This window comes from Hetaerina americana, unplaced genomic scaffold, assembly GCF_022747635.1.
Source record: "Hetaerina americana unplaced genomic scaffold, ioHetAmer1.1.p SCAF_712, whole genome shotgun sequence".
Taxonomy (NCBI): Eukaryota; Metazoa; Arthropoda; class Insecta; order Odonata; family Calopterygidae; genus Hetaerina; species Hetaerina americana.
In genome coordinates this window covers 45,925-72,529 of record NW_027287331.1, presented here as the reverse complement: position 1 = coordinate 72,529, position 26,605 = coordinate 45,925, and the positions used below count along the sequence as shown (strand labels likewise).

Below are 26,605 nucleotides of genomic sequence, written 5' to 3'. Positions count from 1 at the left end.
TGATGACATTGTAGAGGACGTTTTTTTGAAAAAGAAGAGTGTCTCTATGTCCTTTACTATGTAACTTTCTTAACCGCCAGTTCGAGTTGGTTGAGTTAATTGGGTAGTTGTGAGAAGTGGGATGTATCTTTTTGAGGATTTGTTATTAAGTTGTATGTTGAATTTTGTATGAGCGGCCGACGTGGTTATAATATTTCTCCGTTCAATTACACCTGAGGTGGAAATCAATTCTTCCGGCAGAATTACAAATTTTTGGGAAGAATGGCGCCAACTGTAATTGAATTCGATAAGACATTACAGGAAAGGCTTCAAGAATATAGGGATATATTCTCTGTCAGTGCAGAGTTTGATGAAGGCTACCCTGGAAGTTGTAAGAATCGTATTTTGGGTAGTCAGGTGAAGGATTTTTGGAGAAATTACCTAAGTGTGGTCCTTGCCCCAAGAGGATGGAGGGCGATTTGGAAAATTCCCGTGGAGAAATGTCAGCTGATGAGTCTTCAATATCCGAGTGAAATATTAGTTGAGGTAAAGATGCATTTGATTTTCGTAGATTTTATTCGTTTACTGGTTTCGTTCCTATTTAATAGTGCCATCATTTGAAATTATCCCGGTGCGTTTATTATGGAAGAATTTCTTATTCAAAATTTATTGGTATCGTAAAAATTATAATGGCTTTGCAGTAATAACAAAAATACTGACTATATAATGGACTGTTACGTGGTATTTATTCGTGGTTGCTTGGTGGTGTTCAAATAAAGTGTGAAACTTCATTGGGTTCAAGTGACATCCAATGAGATTTTACGTAATTTAAAAATTTATTCTATTTTAGGTTCTGTCGACCAGTTTGGAAACTTTTTCAGCCGAGGTGAAAGTGCTCAGCATCAATGAGAAACCACTACCTCAAACTAGGAGGAGCGCTGGATTGATTGAATTGTTTCCAGTCGATTTTAACTATGAATTGGTTGATCCTTGGATCTTGGCTGATGATTTGGACAAGTTTCGGTATGCCATGTTTTTTGTGGTCATTGACAAAAACATTAGATAATAGTTATCCAGTTACAGGTTCACTCTTGACCCTCTTCTTTTAAACCATTCAGACTCGGCAATTTCATTTTCGAATGCAATGGTCTATTCTCCTTTGCTTGGATAGCTTATGCAAAATTACTGGTATTATCAAATGTGATTATTCGTAGTTCGATAAAATACGTTGTTATAAAATTTGTGGAATCTAACCTTTCATTTTATTTGTTAATGGCTTGCATCAATCACATATATTTAGAGCCACTTAGAAAAGTTCATATTATTCACATTGATGAACAAAATATGTATTCCTATCTAGATATACTCTAAAATAATCGATGTTTTTCTTTTATTAATGTGGTTATTTTAGGCTATATGACTACTGACTGATATTAAGCATGAGCATAATAGATCCAATAATTTTTTTCACCCTTTTCATTTAAAATTTACATAATTTTTTATCTTTTACTTTGACAATTTAATAGACCTGACAAATTTTAATAAAACATAGGTCATTAGGATTTTGCGAAGGAGGGAGGCTAACTTTAGCATAGAAATAGGAGGGCAAAAATTAGAGCAGAGGTAGCAGTTAAACAATATTGGAAGTGTTTTGGACTAAGTTGGTTAAAGTAATACAGAAATCGGAATAAGAATTGCACTAGGAAAGATACTTTCTCAAGAAGGATGGAATTGATGTCAAGGGCATTTAGGAAGGATGAGAAATTGTTCTTTGAGACATTTAGCATAGTGGGGAAACTTTGTTGAAACAAGATGATAGGTGTGTGTATTGGAGGCTTTTGGAATATGTATGTGTGTATGTAAAAGGATAGAAATAGTGAAATATACAGTAATTAAAACAACTGAGGAAAAACGAGTCATGGCGGGGGAGGAGATAGGATTGTTGGGAGAAATCCAAAGGAGACAGACAGGAAAGGTGGATACAAAGAACTTTGATCGGCAATGGAATATTGAAGACTTGAATAGAGGATAGTACATTTGGCAAGCAAGTTAAGGATAGGAATTGAATTGGCTAGCTGGATGGAATGTAGAATGTACATGGAATTGAAGAAAAAGTTTTTTTTTGTAATGTGGGGCAGCAGGTATTTGTTAGGTGAGCTAAGAATCATGGTGGTTTTTGGTCTGTGTCCATCCAAAACCTACCTTAATCTTAATGGTAGTCCGCGAAATAATAATAATTTATTTCAAGGAAAAGCTGCACTTGAGCCCTCTTGACTATAATTTCATCCATTACTTATCTGGGTGTCTGGCCACCATAGTCCTTTTTCTATTAAGACTGCAGAGAGAATGCCTGCCTTGCAATTTTAATTAAATTAGTTCTTAGCAGTTAATATCCAATAAGTTATTGGATTAACCAGGTAGTATCCAATCCATTATGACATCTCTCATTGGAGGGCATTATCCTCCAATAAGTGATGTCATAATGCTCTGAAAATATTGAAATTTATAAGTCATGGAAATGTATGATACCATATGCATAAAGAGTGAAATGTTTGTAAAGCCCTAATCCTTGGGTTACTTTTAATCTGTTGTGCTCCACATCGGTGGCTAATTGGTTGAGGGCATTAGTTTTTTATAAATGGCATTGTGTACATTTAGTTATTTAATGATGCTTTATTGGTAATGTCAAATGTCATTTTTAGTTCTTTTATTTTTTTAGTTCTTCCATTTCAAAGCTATTTTTTTACAGAAGGAACTAAAAAGCTACCCTATATTGTTTGAAAAAAGCACCACCATAATTCTTTCAAAGTTTTTCGATTTCCATTCACTTTTTTGCTCAATTTTGTTTCTTACAGATCATCTTCTCTCTCACTGTCTATTATTCCTTAATAAAGAGTACCTTTATGCTGCTTACATAACCTGCCAATGTCTGTGTGGGTCTAATTTATTTTCCATTTATTTTTGCATATTTATAATCTCTCCACGTGCCAAATTTTAATTTGGTCCATTGGCATTTTTTGCAATAAATGTTAATTATGTTTTGACCCATAATCATTTCTTTCAATTTTTAAAGTGTATCCAATTTTCTCTTGCTTAAAATTTCCCCATATCTTTCCACAGTCTTCTACACCTTGTTTTCTGTGCTATATCAGTTTCTGCATTAGTTTTTTATTATTAACTTCTCTGGGCATGTGGACATTCTTCTCCTCAATAACTCTCTTTTTTTCAAGTTTCCTCGTTTTCTTTTTGCTCCTACCTTCTTACTTTTTTCTGTAATCACCACATTGTTTCCATATTATCTTCATTAATACTCGTTCTGGATTTTATCCGTTTCATTTAAAATTTTCTAGCATCACTGCTATTGTTGACGTCTTATTTTCACTTGGAATTTCAAAACCACCAGTTCTACATTTTATCCCATGAAGTTATGGGAGTTGAATTATTCCCTTATCTGTTATCTATTGTTATTTGCCACCATTTTCACTGCTTTATTTTTCCATGGGATATCGAAAGGGACTTATTCTTCTCTGGTGCAAAAGCCTGTTTTTTTTCATCATTGCCATCATTCACCTTTGCTCCTGGATGTTCATTTCTGGTAGTTAGCCAAATGTACAAGACAGTTTTTAATTTGAATGAAACGTTTGAATGTTCATACTCACTCATTTTATTATGGAAGGAATTCTTTGAGGATTGTCATGGTAGTGACGTTTTCATTTTTCATCAATCAAGTTAAGTTGCTTTCAGTGTATTAATTGTCTATTTTTTTATTTTTTCCTTCCAGGTTTTTCTTTCAACAGATATGGTATCCTTGGGATGAGACAGATGATTCTTCAAGTTGGCCAGAATCTTATTTGGAGAAACGTTTGAATCTGTAAGGCATTAAATAGCATTTTTATAGTCTTTCTGGTTTAAATCCATTAATGCATCATATAGCATTAAATTCATCAATTTTTATCTCTAGCCAATGGTTATTCTTGTGTCTTTGATGCTCTTGTGCATATAATAACAAAACCCAAATCCTTATGATATCTCAAATGGGCATGCCATTTTTTATTTAAATATTGCCCTTACACATGAGGTCTATAGACTTAAAATCTTCCCCATACTACATTATTTAATATCGCCATTATGGTACTTAAAAATGTTATAAATGCAATCATAGGTTTTATATTGCATTTAATCCTGTGTACTCTCATTTTTCCTATAGTCATTTTTATAACTTCCTTTAAGCTGCTAACTGAATAACTAAATTTGCTGTGAATTAATTTCATAGTTTTCCTAAGAGAATCAGTATTCAAGAGTTCATAGAATGTCTTTTGTGTTTTTATGACCTTTGCCACTAATAAAAGTGTGTGATATAATTGTGTGTGTGTGTGTGCGTGTGTGTGTGTTATTTTGGTGTTGCAAGTCTAGAAATTTTATAAGGAAATGAAGACAATGTTGCAATGTGCACATTTCACATATTTGGGCGGCCAAAATGATGTGATAGGAATTTAACTGAGCACAAATCTTTCAAGCTTAAATCATATAGGGAGAACTTTGTGGATGCTTGTGGAAATATCATTCCTTTTGTCTACTCGTTTGGTAAAGTTAAATTTACATTTCCAGCTTGTATGACATGGTGACTGGTGAAGTGAGAGCTGAAGATGCTGAGAGGATACGATATCTAGTGTCAAAATCACGTTGCATTAAAGAAGAAATGGAGAGAGCAGAAGCTGCTATGGAAGAATGTGAGGATGTTGATAGTGCTGGCTGTGATGGGAGCCAAAGTGATCTTGGTAGTAGTGATTACAGTGATGGTATGTAACTGTGTCATCATTATTATACTATAATTTTGAGGACAGAAGACTGTGAAATTTATTTACAGACTAATGAAAATCATGATAGTGGCTTTAACTGCTGACACATATAAAAAAAACATATACTTAAAAAACCAGGTTGTGAAAAAAACATAATAAAAAGTCTTTCACAAAATTTCCCCTTGGATCTACCTATTTCTAGGTTCCTCTATGGTGATTTTCTTGCATCTCTATGGAACAATGCTGAAGTTAGCATATTCTTTGAATGTCATCAGATTGAACTGGATAGTGTTTTGTGCTTTATAAATTGCATAACTAACATAATGTGTATTGTGCATTTTGTTTGATTTAAATTTCCAAATCTATAGTCTGGAATATCTACACAAGATAATTGTGTAATTTATAATGGTATCAAGTTAAAAAATTATCGGGATTCTATTTGCTCATGTTGAAATTCATTTTCGTGGAATTTAAATCTGAGGATAGATTTTTAGAACCAATTTACCTTATTCTCTGCTAATCTCTTCATTCTTTAATTTGTTCACTGCTTTAACATATTCCATCACCCTCTTCCCATAATTCATCATTGGTCTTGCTCTGCAATGCCTCTCTGTGATGCTTCCTTTGATTATGGCCTTCAGTTAATGAGTGTGCCTCACGATGTACTATCAGTAATCCTCTTGTCCCTGCGGTGTCCTCTGCAGTCTGCTCTCCTTACCCTATCTTTGAAGTACTTCTTCATTTTTTACTCTATCTAGCCACTTTATTTTCAACATTCTGTGTTGCCCAACATTTATTTTGCTTCTAGTCTTCTTTTATTTCCTACTTATATTGCCGTTCTTACTGCTGTGGGAAAGTGGACACCATAGGTACCTATATAAGCTTTTATGAATCGCTTCGTTATATCTAGGCTAGTATTATTTGTCATTAGTAAATTGTTATTTTTATGATTGCAAGTCTTCTCCTCCTTATACTGTTTGCTCTATCCTTCTTGCTTTGCCCATATTATCTTGTTGCCTAAATATTAAAACTCATCCATTTGTTCCAAGTGGAAGTGTTCCTTGACACTTGTCTTTCCCTAGTTGCCATCAAACTGAAGCTTTCTTATCTTTGCTCTGCATAATTCCAAGCTAACTTTTTCTTTTCCTCGATCTCATTAAATACCATCTCATTGTATGACAAATCCCTTTATAGTTCACAGTATCATATTCCCATCTACATGTTCAAAAGCTTTCTACAGATTCACCCATGTTGGTCTCTCTGTATTGTCTTCTCCACAATGGTACTGAGGGCTTAATCTTTAAATATAAATAATCTTGAAATCTTATGCTACCATTTTCTTAACGGAAATTGGTCATCACCTAAGGATGTTCTACATATTTTGAATTCCTTGATTTAATGGTCCTTCAACATAGTTCCACTCACCCTGGCCACTTCAGTAATGGGAAGGGAGGCAGTGTCAATGTAATGGGTAGAAAGAGGAATTGTAATTCGAGAGGGAGAAATACTATTGCTTATTCAACTACTGTATAATATCAATCTCTATTCATATTTGAAATATTCGTACTTCAGATGATGATTGATTCCATGAGGAATGACCATGATGATTATATTTTTTCCGGCTGAACGTATAGAAGTCCTAGTTACTGGGAGGTATCTACTCAAAGAAAGGTCTTCATTCTTGAAAACTACTGTATCATTTTACACCAGGTTACCTTTTGATTGGTAAAAATATGAAGTTGATGGTCACCATTAAACATAAGTGAACAGTCTCTACTATTTCTTAAATCTTTTTGCATCTTTGAATTTAACGGTCAAAATGAGGCGCAAGGAATAGCAACCGATTGTTATTAACGGAAGTAGGGAAAATTGAGAATATATTCCCTGCAGTTTGCCAATAAAAGCTGTTCATTTTTATGAACTAAACTTTGTTTTTCTTTTGCAATGTAATCTCCAGCATTACTTTGATTAAACGATCCATGACTCCAGGAGCACACCCTGCATTTCCACATAAAATATTAATTCAAATGAAATTAAATTTAAAATACTTCGCCTTTCCACATAAACCACTTTTATTACTACCTAGGTTTCGTTATGGTATAACATCATGTTGTTGATGATGTTATACCATAACGAAACCTAGGTAGTAATAAAAGTGGTTTATGTGGAAAGGCGAAGTATTTTAAATTTAATTTCAATATGAAGAATTTCCACCAGTGACGCCAGAAACTGTTTCATTAATTCAAATGACCTAGGTTTCAACATGTAGCGTCATGATCACCTGATGAAAATGCGACATGTTGAAACTTTGGTTGTTTGAATAAATATTTTATTCGTAAATATAAAGTGATTTCTTGGAGTTAGTTTTTCTTTTAAAAAATTATTATATTCTTTTTTATACTATTTTGTCGTTAATTTCAAAATTATTTATCATACTAAACCAGAAATGGTATCGCAGTGGAGACCTCTGCTGGGTAACGTTGATGAAGAAGTTCTCTTGGGTTTTCCTCCATGTTCACCCATCTGATGTGATGACAGTTACTCAAGCAATCAGTTAGCTTCTTAAGACTGAAATGCTTTCAATCCATGTTCAGCCTCTTTAAATACAAGATTTGTTTGGAAAGTAATGAAATTCAATCTGAAAATATTATTTTATTGAACGCATGTGAAGATTAAAACATCTGTATAGATTATGTATCTATAGAATTTAATGGAACTAATGTGTTTGCTTGAAATTGTTCTTTGAAATGACCTCCTCCTTGTTCAAAATTATTCTTTGAATGGCCAGCTTAATTACAGCAATCCTAGCACTTCTGCTAGTTGTCATAGCATGTCAGCAAGTCTTGACCTGAGATCCCTTTCAAAGCACTTGTCAATACTTTCACTTGTCATTTTCAGAGGTCCCAAATGCAGGGAAATGCTTGGCAGTATGATATCCATTTTTATTGTTGATCCTTAACATTTCCTAGAACATTCCCAGCATTTTATTCAAGGCCTTCATCATGGCAGTTGTAATGTTGAGGACTATGCAGAACCTTTGCAATGGCATTTAGCACATGAGTTTTCATGTAACATCACATTCACAAATTTACAAGGTCCACTATGAAAGAAATGCGCTTTTTCTCTGGAAAAAATAGATTTATTAAATGTACTTACTCAAAAATTCATAGTGCATGGCATGCAGATGGCAATGGAGAAATTTTGAAATAAGTAATCCAATTCTCAACATTTTTGGAAAATTAATTCTTATTTTTATTTATCCAAAATTATTATTTAGTTGTTGACAATTTAAGGTAGATTTTGGATGAACATATTTAAAAAACCCTAGATTTCATAGCCTCAACTAGTTATGCCTCCTTTACCATTATCACAACGTGTACCGAGCCCACTTCTCTCATTCTCTGGGAAAAATAGATCTATTGATAGTACTTGTGCAAATGTTTAAAAATTTTTCTAAATGATCTCCCCCTGCATTAATACACTTGTGGAGGCCATGCCTGGAGGGCACCCTGAAACTCCTTGATGGGAATGTCTCTCAGATACATTGTTACATGCTTTTGGATGTTTCCCACGGTCCTCCAATGCTTTCCTTTCAGCTCTCTCTTCAGTCAGGGAAACAAAAAAAAAAGTTGCACGGAGCCAAGTTGGGACCGTAAGGGGCCTGGGGTATGTTTAAGGGGTGGTGCTCTGGGCCAGGAAGTTGGTTATGTTAAAGGACGTGTGGCTGGGTGCGATGTGTTACAAAGTCAAAAAACACACTTCACGAAAGGGCACGTCTTTCCGCTCAGACTCTTTGGAGCCAACTGGTGACCGGCTGCATTGGTAGGGCAGACCCTTCGCCAAATTTACCGACCAGTTTTACCACACTGCCATGGTTAGTCTCGTCACAATAAAGACATGAGCATTACTTTCATAATGGGCCATGTATCAATAATCTGTGACTAAATTAGATACAGTATATTTTTTCAATAATGCCGGTAATTGTTTGCAGATATTGGAGTTATATCTTCCCAGCTGGAAAAATTGAATGTACCAGAAAGCATAGGTGAAAATGAGGCAGGCGAAAGTGAGGAATCTCTTTTGGTGCGAATGGTGGAACTACAGAAAGAAATGAAGTATATTCAGGATGAGGTGGAACTGCTGTCTAGTTCTTCCATCAGGTAGGTAATGATGGAATGGAGTGGTATTTTTCATAAAAGTTCATAGTAAATCATTAATGCTTGGGCTCATTTAAATTTATAGTTGAAATATGTTCAAAAGAGGATAAATTTAAAAACCACCTTGATAAAGTCTACAAGTAAAACAAATTGAGTGGCAATTATTTCTCTTATACTTTATCACCACTACAGTAATTGAAGTTTGGCTTTGATAGATGATGTTAGAGTTCACCTCAAACTTAACTTTGCAATATGTGCAATTTATATGCTCAATTCGAGGATGTCAGTTCCTTTCCTTGTGCCACATGTGGTTTCCCAGAATGATCTGATACCTGGAAAATGCACAGCTCAGGTGGAACTAGGGATGACCAGGAGTGTCACATGAATTTGGATCCATTCCAAAGCAGAATGCTCTCAGGCAAAGGGAACTGTATAATGAAAAGAATGCCATTTTTTAGGTTATCCCAAGAATAATATTCATGAAAACATAAAGCCTTGACACTATATACTTATCATAAATTAGTTATGTTATTCATTGTAATTACTGTCGACACGTCACCTTATGAACATAAATTATGCAAGGAAGATTAAATTACTGCAGCATTGAGGAGTATCACATTATTGTGGTGTAGGTTTTGTTGCTGTTGAAAGTCTGTAGCTTCCATAGACATGGGTGTCCACTCAGGGGTTCTGATTGAGAGAAAATCAATTCATTGTCTTATTCAGAAAGTGGAAATTTGTTATTTGCTGAAATTCTCTTTGACTTCCTATGGGAAAAGGCTTTAGTCTGCTGTAAGGAATGCTCTCAAACATGGCAAAAAAAATCAGTTACTTCTGCATCACATATTCCAAACTCTTCATTACAACACTTGAATGTAATATACTGTTTACTACGCCTGTAAAAAAATGAACATTCTCCAAATCAATTTTGCAGAACTCCAGTTGTGTATCTTTTCATAGACATTTGGAAGTGCAACTGAATCTATTATGATATCATCATTTCTCCTTATGGTCAAGAGTCAAAACGTTTTTGTACCCTTAATTAAACACATAGTGAATGTACCATCATATACCGAGATAGGATAGTAAACAATTTAAGTAAACAGCAATTAAGAATACATGTTCATATTAATCATAATCGGTATTTATCCATGCCATGGAGAAACAGGAAAACAATTTTTACTGAAGCTGTGTCAAAGAAACAAATAGCATCCAGTTTCTGATTGTCTCCCCATTGTCTCCCAGAAACATTGCCATTGGATAGCATAAGCTTGTTTGGGCCTTTTAAAAAATCATAAGGGTCAGATGTCATGTCTTCATTTAATTCTCTGGGTTTCATGATACTGAATTCATTGTTAAGAACGTTCATTCAAAATTGAATTTACCATTAACCATAGTTAAAGCTGACACCTAATTGAATATTTGATTTCTGAATTTATAGTTTTACATTTTACCTATGTTCTGTTTTATATGATAAGTAGTAGAAAAATAGTAGCTACATCTGAATGCGGCCATTAATGAAAGGAAGAATACCGTATGTTTGCCTTAGGCAATAAAGATTAGTTGGGCTGGTGCTTGATGGACCTTAAGAGACATGAAATTCAATATTTGAATTGTAAAGAATTAATTCGGGTACATTATGGTTGATTTGTGGGTCACGGTAGTCCAGGGGTAGAGCGTTAGACTACTGAGCGAAGGGCCTGAATTCAATTCCCAGGCAAGCCTCTCTGGACACATGCAACTTCACATAAGCAATGTGATATTTCTGGTACCAGATCTTCCTGGGAAACCATGACCGGCAAAGGGAAAGGAACTGGCCCTCCTACCCTGATGTGTGAATTGCACACGCCATTGGGCTTAGTACTGGGTGAGCTCTACCACCACCTACCAAACCGACCTTCGAGTTGATTACTGTGTTTATGGTTGATTTCTAATTCTGTAAATTGTGGATCTTCAATTTACTATGACTCTGCATATTTCATGGTTTCTTGAGAGTCCATCAGGCATAATAGGGGTGATTACCCTGTTTGCACATCCTGGGGGCTTCTTCAGGTAGAACTTAACATTTTTGAGTTATGATTATTATAATAATGACATGAGGTTATAATGTCACAGCCTTCAATAAGCCCTCATGCTTCCTCAAATATTGATTAATTGCATTCATGCAGGTCTAGAATTTTCATTTAAAAATATTTCAAGGAAATTATTAATTCAAATTTTAAAAGAAATAAAAAATCCTATGTCAAAATGGAGTTCTAGCTTGAGTTAAATTCCTAGCTATGTCACCATAATCAAAGTGAGGAATAATGAAAGAAGAAACTATCTGCTTCTTTAATATGATGGGCATAAATACTGATATTTCTTATCGGGGTGGAGGGATTGATCTGCAAGTTTGAAAAACTTGTAGAGACCATGAGAAATTTCCATCTACAAAGAGACCTAGATTTGTAACAACATTTTTAAATGGAATGAGTGTGCCGTGAAGATACCAGTGGGGTGATTGAAATACTGTGATAGATTTTAGCAGTTTAAGATATCCAATCAGTATAGCTTGCATTTTATGTGACTTTAGGTGAACAAAATTTTGCATGCTCCATCTTATGTTATTGAGGTCAGCATTAATTTGTTTTGCGAGAGGAAGGTTATTGATTGTGGTACTTTGATATATCTGGAGTTCGTCTGCATACAGGTGATATTTGGAGTATTGAAGAAATGTCATTAATGTATGAGAACTAAGGCATGGTAGGAAAGGATAGGGGATTGTTGGGAGCAATCCAAAGTGGTAGGAAAGATGGATACAGTGCATTTTGATCACTTGAGATGATCAAGACTGTAACAGAGAGAAAATGTTAGGAAGCTAAGCAAGGGGAGGAAAAGAATTTGCCCATTGTGTGGGGTGAAGGAAGGAAATATGCAGAATTGAAGAAGGGTTTGTTGTATCTTAGTGTGAGATGTAAGGTGAGTGTTGTCAGGCTAAGAAATGTATCAATGTTCAGTGTGTCACCATCCAAAACCTAACTTCAATGGTAGACTATCTGTTAATAGTAATAATCACACCAGTAGCAGCTATTGCAAGCAAAGTCAAAAGATCCATTTTGCCTACCGTAGTGATGGTGGTAACATGCAATTCTGCATTAATTACTTGCTTCCATCTAAATTAATCATCAGCTAAGACCTATGTAAAACTAAAGAGGCTTTTGGATTATCTGTTCTTCCCAATAGCAAAAGGTAAAAACATTGATAAAAGGTTCAAAGAGGGAAGATATTTTCAACAAAATAAACATGAATGCTCCTCTGCCATTGTATGAGTAGGCCATTGGATATCTAGAGAATTGTAAGAAATATTAACATTTTCATCAGGTGCCACCCAAACATTTGTATGAGAAAAATTCATGAGTGACTTTTGTAAAGTGGGTACTGAGGCTGCTCATATCTGAACAACAGCACATTCATGTTCAGTTTTGTTCTCAGTTAAAGTTCATGTTACAGGGGCATGAGGAGTTTTTTCCCCAGGTTAATACTGTAGGTGAAATTTATCATTTTGATCCTGAGAGCAAAGAGCAAAACTGTGTGGAAATCTCTACCATCATCGAGACCAAGAAAGCCAAGGTGGTGGCTTCTACAGGGAAAGTTATGTTCATACCATATTTCAATGTTCAGGAAATTGTTTATCCCTATGTCAAGCAGGCACATCCAACTGTAAATGGAGCATACTATAGGAATGCACTGAATAATCTCAAAAACGATGGATCAATCACAAAAAGTAATGTTTTGAAGCAACATGCTGGATGTTGCAATACAATAATGCATGGCTGACCTCACAAATTTTGCTTAATCTCTCACAAAAATGTATGGGAAGTGTTTTCCTCATTTTCCCTATATTCTGTATCTAGTGTTGTAGCTTTTCTGCTTAATCAATGCGAAGAAACACCTTTATTTTTCATCATCAGTAGCAGGCCTGCTATTGACAATGAAAGACATCAGGCATACATAGGCACACTGAATACATTTCAACTTGCAGAAACCATGCTGATACAATACTAGAGTCAATTCATTTCAACTTGTGCCACACATATGTCACACATCATGCTAACAGTATAGTGTAATTTGAATGTTTGAAAATTAAATTGAGGATATGTATAATTGTTCTTTAGTGAATATCCCTTATTTGATGTGTGATGAAATATTGCCTTAATATTATATGCCCTGCAGTTGAGTTTTCCAGAATTGATGAAGAATCGGTTGAAATTGGCATTTCTTTTAGGACTGCCATGGCTAATGAGAAACTAAGAAGATGTAAACAGTATATGCATGTAAATTCATGCAGTCCTCAGAGTGAAAACATTCCAAAAGAAGTGTCCACGTTTTCCAAAACTGTGGTTGCTGTTTTGGGAAAAGGAAGCATGTTTGAGCTCAAGTCATTCCTGGATCTAATTGAGTCAAGATATGGCAAAGGAGAGAAATAGTAAGTTTGACTTTACAGTAATAGCTGATTTCTATGATGTTTTTTGTGCTAATCTCATTTTTTTTCAAAATTGTTTGTGCCTACATATTACCAAATAATTTTATCTCATGATTTTCAAACTTTTTGTTTGAGGGATAATTCTTGCCATGTTCAAATAAATTACATTTATATTTTATCCTTGTTTAACCAAACATGTCTTCATTCATTTCAAATCCAACACTAGGCCAAAACTTACTTTCATCAAATTTAACCAAAAAACATTCCTCTTGACTTTAAAAAAATCATAGCTTTCTCTTCTTCAAAAGCAGTATCCCTTTCGCATCCCAGAAAACTGAAGCCATTACCTTTCCGGCCAAATGTATTGCCTTAGCTTTCATAGTTGGCGGTGAATCAATATGTTTCCACTTCTTTGACGGCTATTTTGTCTTTGGGTATAATATTGGACCCAAGTTTCATCTGAGGTCACAAACCGGTGCAGATCTTGTTGGTTGCTATTAAAACTGGTCAAACATTGTTTGGAAATTTCCTTTCTGATGGATTTGTTATCCTGCGTCTAGAGTCAGCAGCACCCATCTAACAGTTAATTTTCTCATCCCACTCCACTGTTAAAATGTGATATACCCATTGAGATGATATCCATAAAGTTTCAGCAATTTCTTGCACCTTCAGTTGGCAATTTTCCAAGACCATTTTATGCTCTTTTGCATTAATTTCTGTGGGAGTGGCACATTTTGGCTGACCAGTATGCAGATCATCACCTGCACACTGGGTGTGTTTTACTCATAATGGATTACTTATTACTACATGGGAAACTCGTTTCACTCGCACTGACATCTAGTGGTATTTCCGAGACCCTTTCAAACTACTCTCATTCAATTCTATTTTGAAAGATAAAGGTTATAAGAGAGCTTTCTACATGTAACCACCTTTTGTGTTATGCTGCAACAAAACTTAATTGACAAATGAAAATCTTCATCTAAGAATTCCTTTGTGTTTAACTTTCATTAATTCTTTGGCAAAATGATACAATTCCATAATGTTATGCTAGATAAAAGCTCATCTAATATGGGAGTTTTATTTTGTTTTTATTTGGTGTCTTGGGCCATATTTGTATCCCATATTTTTATATTTGTTTTTTTTTCCTAGTGAGATTGAAATCTATCCACAACTCCAGTTGGCTAAGGATCTAGTGCCTAGCAAGGAAACAATTTTTGCCCTTTGTGCTGGGTCCCACTCGCTAAAATCCTGCGAAAAATTTCTAGCTCCTGGAACCATTGTGGGAGGTAAATTGTGTGTGCTAAAAATGTATATATTTCATTTAAATTTTTTCTTGGCAACATATTTCCATGTTCATCAAAAAGTTGGCAATTGGTTTTTATTAGATAAAATCTCAATAATGGTGAAGTTTAATTTCATAGCAGACAAAGTTACAAAATATTGAGTTCATACATCTTCTTGTTTCCCAAATGAATCCATGAGAATTGATGGTATCTTACTTAATGATGTTTTAATGAGTTTTTAAATTTATAAAAAAATGATCAAAATCATCCGTGGTTGTCAGATTTTTATGCAGAAGTTGGTAATGATCTAATTCCTTGATTTTTTCTTTTTTTGTAGGTATATCGAATGAAATGAAAGCAGTTAAGACAACGATAGTAGGTCAATCCTTGGGAAAAGTAATGATCATTGTTGACTGGTCAAAATTTGGGCCTCTACCTCCAAATCATATTTCTGTGGCCAGACTGGAAAATATATGCTTTGATCCTATTGGTTCAGAGGCAGTCGTGCTGGTTGAGTGTGGTTCTCTATCCATTAAACAGTGCTCTTTTGTCCATGCTAGTGGTGAGCATTCCCCAAAGATTGGACTGCTACCTACTCCATCCACCTCTGTACTGGAAATATATGAGCGGTTCGGTGCTAACTGGTTAGTAGTTTGACAGAAAATTGATTTGGGAAGCTCATAATTCTCCATATGATATTCTCTTTAATGATCATAGATAAGGACAGCATTATTGCTTGACAATAATTTATTTTATTTCTCGGGTCTCTTAACACTTACAGGGCAGATGTATTTTATGAAAACTTCTTCAAAAGTTTTAATTTTTTATTGAAATAGTTTATCTTGATGCCTTGGCTTATATATTGTAAAGTATTTAAGTGGAAAGGACATGCATAGTATGAAAGCTCATCTGACATTGGTAATGGTATTTCTTTTCCACAAAGGGCATGACATCTATAAGTTGATGTTAAATGTACTTAAGAAATTTTCTGTGCATGATAAAGCTCACATAAAATGGGTGTGTAAATTACTGGTGTGTATTGACTGTCATTTTGTGCCTGACGTAATTTTTTCTCTTTTATTGTTTTGAAGCAAAATCGATGAAATTCCTCCTGGATCGAAGTTTTCAATGCTGCATTTACCTGTAACTGCTGCATTTGTGGTTCCACCTCAGCGAGGGATAGCAGTGGGAGCTGGAGGTATACTTACGGCTCAAGGTTGTTGCTTTGAAGGACTTCATGTGGGAATTATTGCTTATTCAAAAGCTAAAGTTTATTTATCCAATTGCAAATTTTCCAACTGTCGTGTGGCTATCAGGGTATGTATATTCATAAAAATTTTACTTTGAAATGATCTTACGATCAATTTGGTACATATTATATTTTTGTTAAGGATTAGCATGTGTTGAATGCGGTATTTCCCGGCCCATAAGATGCACCCTGATTTTTCAGGTTAGAATTTACGAAAAGCACTTGCATCAGACAAATGGATCAAAATATTTTCATATTAACCTGTTATGTGAAGGAAGTTGAGTTGTTACATTAAATTATGCCGCTATACATATTTCAATGTTTATTTATCATAGAATACCAAACATTTGACATCATTATGCCAAAATACATTTAAGCTGCCTTGTGTCCATGTTCTGAAGCATAATTTAAGAATTCAAGTTTAAATGCAATACTGTATGACATTCTTCTCTTATAAGATCCCATGAGATTCTCATTTTAACCTAATATGCAGCATTTAGTTTCTGTTAATATTTTGTTGTTACCAACATTCCCATTAAAATAAACCATTTTCAATGCCTTTACAACACTCTGATACCACTTAATGCTGAAAGCCTCCAGACTCTTGAGTTTATCAGGAGAGGTACAATGTATGTATGTTCAAGCAGAGAGGTAATATCCCTGTTAGACCAACGCATATTAAGTTTGCAGAAGCACTATATGCAAGGTGATAATAAATGTGTTTTACTGTATACAATTAGGATTTAATTGGGAATTTTTAGAAAATACTTTAAAACAAAATATTAAGACTGTTGCTTGCTATTGAATCAAAACTGATAATATCGAAATTTGTAATCAAGGCAACCATTTTCTATGTCTCGTATGGGAAAAAATACTTACTAGTAAGTATTTTCCAGCAAATTAGAATGCTCTTACATGATTAAGCTATACTCAGGGCCTATAAGATGCAGGCTGATTTTAGAGCACATTTTGGAATAGCAAAATGTGTCTAATGGGTCAGGTAAAATGGGTCTTATATTAGTTGCATAGAATAGACCTGTTTCGAGTGGATTTAGTTAACATTTTTCAAATAATTTTTATTTCTAGGTTTCAAAAGGCTCTGAATTGGTGGCAGAGGATTGTCATTTTGAGAGTAGTAAAGGTGTTTCTATTCAAGTGCTTGTTGGCTCTTCTGATGAACAGGAGAAGGGAGTGAAGGAACTAATGAAGGGACAGGAGGAAGTTTTTGGTTCAAGTTCACTCTTGGAAAGGTATTTTTTTTATAATAGGACATAAGTCTATTCTAAGTTTTTCCTGAATGCAGTCATTTAATTGAGTCACCTATACCATTGAGTGCTTTTACAATCCACTTCATTGCTATGTATTTGTATAATGCAGTGTGCTTATGTATTCCACTATTCTGATATATATGGATGATCATCATTAAGTTCTCTCTCACTCTTTTACTTGTTATTGCCATAAATATCACCAGAAATGGTATGGTAGGTATAATATGTGTGTTAATGGTAGGTGAAATGGTTTCATTTGTGTACAGGTTGCGGTGCTTAAATCCAGACAAGTCATGTTTCCTCAAATGAGATTTCCTCGCTGGATTAATGAAACCTTCCCCAGACTTCTCCGAAGTATTTTACTTAGCAACAATGTCATAAAAAGTTGATCTGGGGTACCAGAAGAATCGAACTACTACCTTGATCAAAAATTTCCCGGAATTTATTCAGAAAATTAAAAATACAAGTTTATTCATCTAAATCTATATTGTCCCCTTCAAAGTAATCCCCATCGACTGCAACACACTTATGCCAGCGCTTGATCCAATCCTCGAAACATTTTTTATATTCGGTTTTCGGTATGTCCATCAGTGCTTCCTGCGATTTTTCCATTACTTCCTCTCGGCTGCTAAAACGCGTTCCCCGTAATGGTTTTTTAACTCGATTGAACAGAAAGAAGTCACAGGGAGCCAAATCAGGTGAATTCGGTGGCTGTTGGATGGTATTTGTTGCATTTTTCGTCAAAAAATTACGAATAATGATAGCACTGTGCGACGGTGCGTTATCATGGTGCAAAATCCACGAGTTTTCTGCCCACATTTCTGGTCTCTTTCGGCGAATTGCTTCACGCAAACGTCTCATAACGCCCAAATAATACTCTTTGTTTACTGTCTGGCCTTCTGGCAAAAATTCATGATGCACTACACCGTTGTAATCCATGAAAACCGTCAGCATTGCCTTCTTTTTTGACTGAAAACGACGTGGTTTTTTTGGTCTCGGCTCATTTGGTGAACGCCATTCACTTGCCTGATGTCTGGATTGCGTGTCGTACTCATAAACCCACGTCTCGTCTCCAGTAATGATCCTTTTGATGAATGTGGGATCGGATTCAGCCTCGCAAATCATGTCTTTTGCGACGTCAACACGGTCTCTTTTTTGCATGAAATTGAGGTCTCTTGGCACCAACTTTGCTGCTACACGACGGAAACCCAAATCATTAACCACAATGTCTTGGGCGGATCCATAGGCAATGTTCAAGTCCTCCGCTATTTCTCTGATGGTTAATTTGCGGTTATTGACCAACATTTCTTTTACTTTATCAATTTTTTCACCGACTTTCGATGTCGATGGTCTGCCACTGCGTTCATCATCTTCGATTGACTCACGACCACTTCTGAACCGCTCGTGCCACTGGTAAACGACCGTTTTTTTAGAGAATCGTTGCCGAAACACTTTTCCAACATTTCCAACGTCCGTGCGCCACTAAATCCGTTTTTTACGCAAAATTTAATACAAGTTCGTTGTTGCAAATTTAAATTCATTTCTGCAATTGTAAAAAATCGCCAACACACACAGAGATGGATGTACTCTTGGCTACGTAACTTTTGCAAATGTCAAGTTATGACACTAAGATTTAAAGGGAATATCAACAACAGATGTACCAATTTAACAAAAAAAACAGAACTCAAATCGAAACGATGGGAGCGGCACACGGTGGTTATTCCGGGAACTTTTTGATCAAGGTTGTATTTCAAAATATAATGCCCAGTGCAAATACTTTTGATAATGGCGCCTATTCAATTGTGCTTCGCACGTGTACGTAACATCTTGGCCATTTTGAGGTTATGACTGTTTACGAGATGCCTATGGCTTTCAAGAATTCCAATTGCGACCTCAAAACGAACTACGATATGGCGGGAAATTCATATTGAAATTTGTCCGGATTTAAGTGCCGCGCCCTGTACATTCAGCAAACGGTTGGTGTATAAGGTAGCATATACTACCTTGATCAAAAAGTTCCCGGAATAACCACCGTGTTGCGCTCCCATCGTTCCGATTTGAGTTCTGTTTTTTTTGTTAAATTGGTACATCTGTTGTTGATATTCCCTTTAAATCTTAGTGTCATAACTTGACATTTGCAAAAGTTACGTAGCCAAGAGTACATCTATCTCTGTGTGTGTTGGCGATTTTTTACAATTTCAGAAATGGATTTAAATTTGCAACAACGAACTTGTATTAAATTTTGCGTAAAAAACGGATTTAGTGGCGCACGGACGTTGGAAATGTTGGAAAAGTGTTTCGGCAACGATTCTCTAAAAAAAACGGTCGTTTACCAGTGGCACGAGCGGTTCAGAAGTGGTCGTGAGTCAATCGAAGATGATGAACGCAGTGGCAGACCATCGACATCGAAAGTCGGTGAAAAAATTGATAAAGTAAAAGAAATGTTGGTCAATAACCGCAAATTAACCATCAGAGAAATAGCGGAGGACTTGAACATTGCCTATGGATCCGCCCAAGACATTGTGGTTAATGATTTGGGTTTCCGTCGTGTAGTAGCAAAGTTGTGCCAAAAGACCTCAATTTCATGCAAAAAAGAGACCGTGTTGACGTCGCAAAAGACATGATTTGCGAGGCTGAATCCGATCCCACATTCATCAAAAGGATCATTACTGGAGACGAGACGTGGGTTTATGAGTACGACACGCAATCCAGACATCAGGCAAGTGAATGGCGTTCACCAAATGAGCCGAGACCAAAAAAACCACGTCGTTTTCAGTCAAAATAGAAGGCAATGCTGACGGTTTTCATGGATTACAACGGTGTAGTGCATCATGAATTTTTGCCAGAAGGCCAGACAGTAAACAAAGAGTATTATTTGGGCGTTATGAGACGTTTGCGTGAAGCAATTCGCCGAAAGAGACCAGAAATGTGGGCAGAAAACTCGTGGATTTTGCACCATGATAACGCACCGTCGCACAGTGCTATCATTATTCGTAATTTTTTGACGAAAAATGCAACAAATACCATCCAACAGCCACCGAATTCACCTGATTTGGCTCCCTGTGACTTCTTTCTGTTCAATCGAGTTAAAAAACCATTACGGGGAACGCGTTTTAGCAGCCGAGAGGAAGTAATGGAAAAATCGCAGGAAGCACTGATGGACATACCGAAAACCGATCGTAACTTTTGCAAATGTCAAGTTATGACACTAAGATTTAAAGGGAATATCAACAACAGATGTACCAATTTAACAAAAAAAACAGAACTCAAATCGGAACGATGGGAGCGCCACACGGTGGTTATTCCGGGAACTTTTTGATCAAGGTAGTATTGGCTCTTTCTTTTCATTGATTCTTTTAGAAACAATATTTTGTGATAATTTTAGTTTGTTGTGTACTCACAACTTACTGTTTTTTCATCCAATTTTGGGAAGAAATATTAATTTCATACTTATTTCATGACTTTGAAATATTTCTTTCTGTTACACTCTCACATTCAGCTAATTGCATTCATGCATTGGATCTCCTAATTATTGAAATTTGTAAATTATAATGATTGGAAAGTGACCCAATATAGGTTTTGCATCCCACAGAAAATACATTAATATATTAATTAAATCTATGATAGTAGAAATATGTGCCATATTTCCTGGTCTATAAGACTCATGAATTAGGTACATGAGATTCAGTGTGATTTTTCATGTTAGAATTTACAGGCAATTCTTTGGCCAGATCAAAAAGGATGAAAATATTTTAATGTTAACACTTTATACAAAGCTAATGAAATTGACTTTATAAAATTAGCTACTATTTAAACGTTTATTCATCCTAAAATCCCAGAAGTTCATAATCACTGCTCCTATAATCATATACCATAAAACCCCTTATTTGCACTTTTCTAGAGACCCCAGAAAAAGTGTAAACTGCAGGAAAATGCAAATAGCAGGAAAACTAAAAATCGTGTAAATATGGTCTTCCACGTATGTTGTAAAAATAGGAAATTATATGGAACATGATAAAATATGGTAAATTGGAGGAAAAGGTGAAGGCCGATAATCCAAACACAGGGTTTGAATGTATGAAGTTATTTTCATTGGAGTCACCACTGTCCTCATACATACAGTTATCTCCACTCCAATATAGTGCATTGCTAATTCTACAGTTTTTAATTGACTCGTGGTAGTGTCATTTTTAACTTTCTGTCAGGACTTTTTCATCCTCTCACAAGCGCTAGAAATGGATGTTTTATTCTCACCATAGGGGCAAAATGATGATTTGGTGTCTGTCTAATTTATCCTCTCTTGTAGAGGTCCCTTGGATAGTTTATTGTCTGGAATGTCCATAGGCAGAAATTGAGAAATTAATCCATGAGAAATCAAAGCAAGATACTTCCTCCATTCAGTGGCAATACTTTTTCCGATTCCATTTTCTGAACCTTAAACTGATTGCCCACTAAGAGAAACAATTTCTTTAGACCACCTAGATGCCTGGACTACACCTTCTGTAACCATCACTAATTGCCCTCAAAATCCATCCTTTGGGGTAAAAAGGAGTATTAATTCCATACTGAATTGTTCATTTAGCATTGTAGCATTTTTCGTTTTGAGATTATCAAAAGGAGCTATGAACCATCAGTGCAACAAACAAGAACAGCAGCAAATTGCGTCTTTCTGTTACCTGAAGTCTTCATACAGATACACAAGTCTTTATACATATTTACCAGAAGTCTTTATGTTTAAAATATATTATTATTATCACCATTGCTGACATAGCAAATTTAATGCCAATCTTCTACTTTATAGCACTTCAAATGTCAAGGGTACCTCATCTGTGTTCTCTATTTGTCATATCCTAGTCTATGTGCTATTGTAGTTGTACTATCCATGCCTAGACCATTTCTCTTCTAGAGTCTCTTACACCATGATTTTGTCTCAGAAAAATCGGCAAAGCCTAATGCTAATTTAATCACTTCTATTAAAATAGTTTTGTTGAAAGTGGCTTTGGCCATTTAGGAGCACATTAACCATTAATGTAAAGTGTTTTTAATGCAACAATTTCAGAGCGTAAAAATCATTCGCCTTGACTGGGACTCGAACCCAGATCCCTCAATATCCGGTCGAGTGCTTTAGCCACTTAAGCTACCGAGGCGTCCTCTTAAACTCTGAAATTTTGGGGCTTTTAAAGGAACTAGATGTTATGACGAAATGCCGTACATACAATGTCACATGCATTCGTAGTCGTGCGCGAGGCGCCACTGTCCACGAGGTTAAAGCCAACTTTAAACACTTATGGTGTTTTCCCTTTGACAAATTCCAAAGAATTTTCCTCGACCGGATATTGAGGGATCTGGGTTCGAGTCCCAGTCAAGGCGAATGATTTTTACGCTCTGAAATTGTTGCATTGAAATGCACATTAGCGGATGACTCCGTTAAAAAAGTTACTGTTGCGGCATCTCCCGCAGTTTCTTTGGAATTTGTCAAAGGGAAAACACCATAAGTGTTTAAAGTTGGCTTTAACCTCGTGGACAGTGGCGCCTCGCGCACGACTACGAATGCATGTGACATTGTATGTACGGCATTTCGCCATAACATCTAGTTCCTTTAAAAGCCCCAAAATTTCAGAGTTTAAGAGGACGCCTCGGTAGCTTAAGTGGCTAAAGCACTCGACCGGATATTGAGGGATCTGGGTTCGAGTCCCAGTCAAGGCGAATGATTTTTACGCTCTGAAATTGTTGCATTGAAATGCACATTAGCGGATGACTCCGTTAAAAAAGTTACTGTTGCGGCATCTCCCGCAGTTTCTTTGGAATTTGTTAAAGTGTTTTTAACTTCTATCAGCATTTACAAAATCAATCTTCCACTTCCTCCATTTTTGTATAGTCTACTCGGTAATTGAACCAAAATCAAAATTTTAAATTTTTATGTAATGCTTAGTTCCTGTGTGTCAAAGCAGATATGCACTCAGAGGAAAATTAGCACATTAAATAATCATTAAATAGGAATGTGCTTGGTAGCAATTATTTGATTTCCTTAAAAGGACTCCACATAGTTAAGCACAATGTGTGAATGATAATCCCTGCTTAGTTAAAGTTGATAATAAAGCATAGCAATTGAACAGGTTGGTTATTTTCGGCTACTTTTTTGAACTAAGTGAATAATAGCTTTGAAGTGGTGCCCTTGTTTAGAAAGAGATATTGAAGTGAAAGCCCCCTATTTAGAGAAACAAAGATTATGCAATTTTCCAGGAAGAAAAAGGTGAAGCTTAATGTTAAAATAAGAGGGCAAAAACTAGAGTAGGTGGAAAAGTTAACATATCTCAGAAATTTTTTTTGACGAAATTGGTCAAAGTAATTGGGACATAAGAAGAAGAATTGCTCTAGGCAAAGAGGCTTTCACAAGGAAGAGGGAGTTGATGACAGAGACGTTCAGTTAGGATGTAAAGAAAAGGCTCGTCAAAATTTTGATATGGAGCCTAGTTTCATACAGTGAGGAAAAATGGTCACTGAAGCAGAATGATAGGCATAGAATGCAGGCCTTTGAAATGTAGGCATGGAGAAGGTGAAATGAATTGAAAGGGAAACAAATGAGGAAGGGCTAGGTATGGTGGGTGAGGAGAGGGGGTTGTTGGGAGAAATCATAAGGAGGCTGGAAAATGAATAAAGGGCCCATTGAGTGGTATTGGGATGATGAAGACTGTGATAGAGGGGAGAATTTTAGGCAAAAGAGTAAGGGGCAAGAATAGGATAGGCATGTTGGATGGGATGAAGGGAGTACACAGAGATGAAGAGGGGCTTGTAGTAGAGTAGGATGTTGGGTTTGGTTTTTTAGGAGAAACAAAATATTTATTCGGTAGTTATGTCCATCAAAAACCTACCTTAACCATAGATTACCTAATAATGATAATATATGATTGTAATCAATGGTTAGGTGGGCAGGGACCCAGATGAAATGTGTCAAGGAAGGTTAGGGTGCTGGTTCCTTTCCCTGTTCTGGTTGTGATTTCCCAAAAGATCAAGTACCCAAAATATAACAGCTTGAATAGAGTTGGTGCCCCGAGAGACTTGCCAGGGAATCAAAGCCCTCTGGTTAGTTGCCCAAAACTCTATTCATGTACTGCCATAACCCTTTCACGAGTTGTTATTCTATGCCTCTTTTTTTGATAGGGGGGAGGCACTGAGTATTTTATATCAGATAAAATTAAATCAAGCAGGGAGGGTCAGAAAATGGCATAAAATTGTTTCTTTTCATAATGGGCTCTCATCATGCCTATATTTTTAAGCTTCAATGTTTTTATGAAGAGTATGCAGTCATTGAGTGTAAGTTTAAAAAATTCAGTAATTCATAATATAATTTGATTACAGGATCCCTGGAATTCATTTACACGATTGCATATTCATATCTGACGAGGACAAAAGTGATCTACTTCTGAGTGCATGTAATGAGAAGCATGGTACCCCAGAAAGTGAGGAAGCATCTTCATGAGATCATATGGAGAGCAGCTAGAATATCCAAGGAGAAAATTGATGATATTATCAATGATATAACTTAAAATCCAATGTGATCTAACTTTAATGAAGAGTACATATACAGTTTGCCTTGTAAGAAAAACTGAACAAATATCCCTTCGTATAACTTATATCTGCAAATGTTTCATGTCTTGAAACATTGCAGCTTTCCTTTTTATCTTGGATTTTTTTATTACTAATTTTTACCTGACTTTATATGATATTTTATTGGTTTGCAGATTCATTAATCCTGCTGCATCCTTTGTTTGATCAAATTGCTTTAATAATATAGTAACTGTTAAATGAAAGTTTATATAAGTTTATTCATAATTTGTAATTCTAAATTATATTGCAATACTTTATTTGAGAAATTCTGCTGTTTAGAAATTTTGGTTATATTTGTGGATGAATACTAGTTTAAATGTAGTCAACTGTAATTCATAATTGCTGATCTCATTATATCCTGCTTTCTTTTTTTTCTTTTGAATTTGTGGAGATAAAGTTTGATGTGGTTTACTATATTCCTGTAATTTACCACATAATATTTATTGATTGTAAAAATTGCTGTGATTTGTTTAGTAATGATTAAATATTTTATTTTGAATAATAAATGATATTGATTTTTACATTTGACTCTTGAATTTTCTTTCACTTTTCCATCTGCAGCATTTATAAGTTTGCATTCTATTCTCATCCCATATAAAATTTTTGAGCCAGTATTTCACTTAAATTCCATCATTTGCAATGAAACTTGAAATAATGTATTTGTGTGATAATGGAAAAGACCCCTGTTGCAGTGGTCCTCATATTTTGTTATGTTCATTACTTACTTTGTAATGCGTGTTATTGTGTTTCCAACACGATCAATTCCAGTAACCAAACCAAAGGTTGGTTTAATAGGCAAGGATAGAGCTTTTCTAGGATTAGGTCCAATGGCTTGTGGAATTTCAGCACAAGGGTAGTGGGGCCAGTTCCTTTCGCTGGGCTGTTTGTGGTTTCCCAGAAATATCTGGTACTCAAAAAATCAAAAGAGCTCGAGTGAGGGTGCTGAGAGGGGCCACCCGGGATTAAATCAGGGCCCTCCAGCCAGTAGCTCAGTGCTCTACCCACTGGACTACCTCATCCTCATCAATACCAAGCTTCCATCAAATCCTTTCTAGAGGCAATGAACTTTACCTTTATCATTTTGATCTTTGTATGGAAAGAGTTTATGGTTTTGCCATGTAAATGTTTCTTGTAGATCTCTTACAAATAATTTAAATTCTTATATTTAAAATATATATTCCCTCTCTTAAGACGATTACTGTATGAATGATTTCCTTCACTATTTGCCAAGATATTTAATTATATAACCATGAAAGTTTAATAGATATTGAGAGCCATGGTAAAATAATTGATTTTCACAATATAATTGGTTAACAGAATGTTTCACTGAACTAGTTCTGCACATGATCAAATGGTTTACATTGCTGTAAAATGCATCATGCTACCTACCACCGATTTTGACCTTTTTCTGCTCATTCCAATTCGGAATGATTGACGCAGAGGAATTATTTTTCTGCTCCACTTTATGGATGTGTGGATATACATTCACTTGAAGCCCTACTTAGGAATTGTTTGGGATGTTAACCATGCAACTGAATATATTACATATTTTGGCGAAAGATTTTTATATGGCTTGATTTGGAGTTATTTTACACTGACTTCCTTAAAATGCATATTTCATGCCACATAATAAGCTAGCTGAGAATATTGAAATTGATAGACTAAATAGTGGTTGGATAATAATTATGATTTTATTTACCCAAGGATTGGTGTACAACAACAATATAGAACACATCATAAAAATAAGAAAATAGAAATTCAGAGCATTCACATAGAGAGATTAAAATGTGGGTGTGTATA

The 26,605-nt window shown here is 35.5% G+C and overlaps 1 protein-coding gene across 2 annotated transcripts; it reads left to right on the top strand.

The window, feature by feature from the left end:
- LOC139697290 (protein nessun dorma-like) lies at nt 1–24,905 on the top strand. 2 transcript variants are annotated; one of them, XM_071595950.1, is made up of 11 exons: nt 1–525; nt 830–1,002; nt 3,761–3,850; nt 4,588–4,778; nt 8,770–8,938; nt 13,200–13,400; nt 14,547–14,683; nt 15,018–15,324; nt 15,772–15,997; nt 17,016–17,179; nt 24,557–24,905. In XM_071595950.1, the coding sequence occupies exons 1-11, from the start codon at nt 262–264 to the stop codon at nt 24,675–24,677; spliced, it is 2,043 nt and encodes a 680-aa protein (XP_071452051.1). In that variant the 5' UTR covers nt 1–261; the 3' UTR covers nt 24,678–24,905. The 2 variants fall into 2 exon arrangements, with proteins under 2 accessions (XP_071452051.1, XP_071452052.1); XM_071595951.1 differs by lacking the exon at nt 24,557–24,905 and having other exon boundaries at nt 15,772–15,878; nt 17,016–17,103.
- Nucleotides 24,906–26,605: the final 1,700 nt, after the last annotated feature.

What these genes read in the sequence shown, in the direction of transcription:
- LOC139697290 (XM_071595950.1), top strand. Translation starts at nt 262, where the DNA reads ATGGCGCCAACTGTAATTGAATTCGATAAGACATTACAGGAAAGGCTT. An exon ending in CGAGTGAAATATTAGTTGAG is followed by an intron (nt 526 to 829) that starts GTAAAGATGCAT and finishes ATTCTATTTTAG; the next exon opens with GTTCTGTCGACCAGTTTGGA. An exon ending in TAGTAGTGATTACAGTGATG is followed by an intron (nt 4,779 to 8,769) that starts GTATGTAACTGT and finishes AATTGTTTGCAG; the next exon opens with ATATTGGAGTTATATCTTCC.